The sequence below is a fragment of the Anopheles gambiae genome, chromosome 3 (assembly GCF_943734735.2).
Source record: "Anopheles gambiae chromosome 3, idAnoGambNW_F1_1, whole genome shotgun sequence".
NCBI classification, from domain to species: domain Eukaryota; kingdom Metazoa; phylum Arthropoda; class Insecta; order Diptera; family Culicidae; genus Anopheles; species Anopheles gambiae.
The window spans coordinates 20,045,077-20,048,883 of NC_064602.1; the positions used below are offsets into that span (position 1 = coordinate 20,045,077).

A 3,807-nucleotide genomic window follows, 5' to 3' on the forward strand; every position below is an offset into this window, starting at 1 on the left:
AAAACAATTGGATCAAACTACTCCAGCTACCGATTCGCTTTGATTGAGTGGGAGGAACTTGTTGATTATTATTATTTTTTAGTATGATTGGCATGCTTTTTGTTCTTCAGTTGGCCGACAATTTAACTAGCAAGCACGCGTTTGTATGGTAAAAATGCTAAAAATAACCAAAAAATCTTGCTGAATGCTCAGCATTTGCATTAAATAAATATGTATAAATAGAAAAAAGTTGAAAATTGAAAGAGGAAAGTTCAATAGCAGGTCAGGAATTAGTCAATTAAGATAAGTTGTTACGAATTTGACACATTATTATAATATAGAATAATATTACAGCAGAAACATATCACATAAAAGAAATAAACATACAAATATCTAGGCATAAAAGAAGTATTCTGTACCAGATCCATAAATTACGACATGTTTCCATGAATTACGACATCTGTCCAATGTACTTTGACAAATATTCATTTGACTGTTAGGAAAAACAAGGATTCATACATAGTCCTCAGAAGCAGTTTCTCGCTTCCTGCCAATGTTTATAGCAATATTCATCCATCATAGCAATGAAAATCAGAGCAAAACAAATCCATCTACAGAATATGTAGCCATTCTTTGGCGTCCACTGTTTTGAGTGTAATGAACTGAAGTATTCTTATTTTGGCATAATATTGATAATTTTATTGACACAATCCTTTAACATGCTTAGCAAGACGCAAGCTAGACGTAAAACAGATCTAGAATACATCAATAATGTATTAAAATTAGTTATCATTTTTTATATTTATTGCAAACACAACTACAGAAAATAAACAAATCAATAAAAATACAAAAAATACACAAATAAATAATCAGATGTATTAATAATCATAAAGAATGTAAAAAAGACAATGACCTTATCTTTAAGAATCCTTCTCAAACATTGCGAATGCAAAAAAAAATCAAACATGGTAAAATAAACTAATATGCATAAAACAGATGATTGCATTACCTAATAAATGCAAGAAATACAGGGTTTTCGAGGATTATATAGACATGTTCAGCGAGTTGTAGATTCGTTCAGGCATATAATAGACTCTTTCAGCGAGATATAGAATTGTTCGGATGTAGGTGTAGACATGTTCGGTTATACTGTAGAGCTGTCACTTTCGTACCCCTTGGACTGCAAGTTGGATCATTCTCATCAGAAGGTAAACAAACGGTTTTCGAAAAAATATGCTTTTTTCAACTAATTTATGTATTAAACAGCTTGGAAAATGATTATTAGCTACTTTTAGGACTTTTAAGAATGAAAAATTGAACCCTGCGGCACAGTGTGTAAACAAAACAAATGACAGCTCTACAGAATCGCTGAACATGTCTACACCTACATCCGAACAATTCTATATCTCGCTGAAAGAGTCTATTATATGCCTGAACGAATCTACAACTCGCTGAACATGTCTATATAATCCTCGAAAACCCTGTAAGATAGAAAAGGACAAGGTTGTAGAACATCAGAAAAACATCTCTTTTTGAATGACTTGTTTCCGTAAACATTATTATTTTCTTGTTTTTATTAAATTGCTTGAGATTTCGGAAAGTATTGAACCCAGAAATACAACTCAGATATCATTTTAATATATTGTCCCGACGACATTCATCGCCATGACTGACTGTTTGGTGCTGCACACAGACACCACTGTTTATTCCTCTTCGCCCTCACATCAACAACCCGCCAAACACCGATCACTTGTATACACCTTAAAAACGGTGCCACCACGATCGATCCTTCCTTCCTTCCTGCTAACTGCTTAGTGATGGTGCTTCTTCACCTTCTTAATGTGCACACTGACCGGGACTGGCTTCTCGATGTAGACTGGCTTCTTCACGTACACCGGGTACGGCTTCTCCACATGGACCGGGTATGGCTTGGGCACCTCCACGTACTCCTTGTGCACAACCGGCACCTCGTACGGGACCTTCACCTCCACCGGCACCGGTCGATCGACGTGCACCGGCACCTTCTTCTCCACGTACACCGGCACCTTCTTCTCGATGATGACCGGGACCTTCTTCTCGACGTGCACCGGGTACGGGATCTTTACCGGCACCGGCACGTGCTTCTCCACCTCGACCGGGTACGGGACGGGTACTTTCTTCGTGATGGTGACGTGCTTCACGTGATGATGATCCGATCGGCTCTCCAGCTCACTCAGGCCACGCTTCTCGACCGTTTTCTCGCTCGAGTCTGGAACGGGGACTGCTGCCACCAGCGCAACCACGATCGAAAGCACAATAAACGTCTGCAAAAATCGTGTGTGAAAGGGTGAAATTATGCGGTGAACAAGGCTCAGAAGCTTTCACTTTGATATCCGTGCTCTGCCTTACCTTCATGATTGAACGTTTGGGTAGTAGGTTTGGTTTGGGTGGAAAGACTGGTGCGAGTAGCTTACTGCTGAACAGATCGCAACTAACTGATGTCTTTACCGGTGGCCCGCCCGTACTTTATATACGTTTGTGTACATTGTTCGTCTCACTGCCGAGCCCGAGCAGGGCCAAAAGCAAACCTAATGAGTGCGCCAAATCGCCCCCGAAAACAGCCGCCCGAACCGACCCGCTACAATTCAAATCGGCCCCGTTCACGGTTAAGGCCCCCCCTTTTTTCCCGAGCCCCGTACACCCCAACATGATACACGTATGACATACACACCTCACTGTGTACCAATCCCTTCACCCTTCCCCTCTTCCTCCTCCTTCTTCAAACGATCGTTAGCAGTGCGAGAAATGTGCAGCTCACTGCTCGAAACTAATGCCGATTGCGTCACAGTGTGCGGCGAACTAAAAGCCACCGCAAAAGCAACCGTTCGAATGTTGCCGGTTTGTTCTGCAGTTCTTTTTTTGGTCGGGGGGAGAGCTCTGTCCATCTTTGAAGGTAGGTTTTTATTGCATTTTCAAGCAGCTAAACGCTCCAGTTACAGCTGCGCATCGTCTCAGTTTGCCAATGCTGCGTTTGCCCGGTCAGTTTTGAGTGAGGCCCACCCCATGGGTGTTTGGCTTGCTTTGGCGAAGCGGAGGACGAACGTTCGCGTGTGTTGACCCTTTATCGTGAAGAAGGAGCCGTGTGCCATCTTGCAACACAAACACTTTGCTGCTGTGATAATAACCCGTCACAACATCGTGATAACCACGCGCGTACAGCCAGGTCGGCTTGCTTCAGTTTTAGTGACCTCGGGGCAGCGCTTTACGCTTTACCAACCAAGGTGTATAAAAGTTAAGCTTAACCGCAAACAGCAGTGGGTGAGACAGTAATCCATTTCGTAGACAGGCGACATGCGACACGGGTCGTTGCGTCTTGAGCGGGGTTGTTTTTTTTTTTTCGTTCAGACGGTGGTTTGTATTGTTGTGCGATTTTGCGATTGAGGTTTGCATCATGAAAGTGAAATGTAGCGAGACACGTCGAAGAATGTGCGCAACGGTCGGGAAAGTCGCCGGCCGGAACACGCAGGAAGTGTTCGTGAAATGTTGTGCCTCAGCATCAGCGTCAGAGGGTGGATTTTTTTATGAGACGGAGTGAATGGTGAGTGCATTGCGTTAACCGCATCCTCTGTGCGAGGTCATCAGATGATAAATACTGATCTTCAACATTCAAAAAGCATAATAAAAAGATAGGGCGTGTTTTTTCATGAACAGCACAAGTTGAATGTTGTAAAATAAGTGACATTGAAATAAACTATTACACTTTTAGGCAATCACCAAATGAATTCAATGAAATTAGATCAATGAGATGGATCGACCACGAATCATCGAGGTTCGATTTCCATCGAGACA

The 3,807-nt window shown here is 42.3% G+C and overlaps 1 protein-coding gene across 1 annotated transcript; it reads right to left on the reverse strand.

Annotated features, from left to right (window-relative positions):
• Positions 1 to 1,611: 1,611 nt before the first annotated feature.
• LOC133393102 (MAGE-like protein 2) lies at positions 1,612 to 2,478 on the reverse strand. The gene is made up of 2 exons (XM_061656559.1): positions 2,368 to 2,478; positions 1,612 to 2,282 (listed from the first exon to the last, which is right to left on the reverse strand). Exons 1-2 carry the CDS (start codon positions 2,371 to 2,373, stop codon positions 1,791 to 1,793), a joined length of 498 nt encoding a protein of 165 aa, XP_061512543.1. The 5' UTR covers positions 2,374 to 2,478; the 3' UTR covers positions 1,612 to 1,790.
• Positions 2,479 to 3,807: the final 1,329 nt, after the last annotated feature.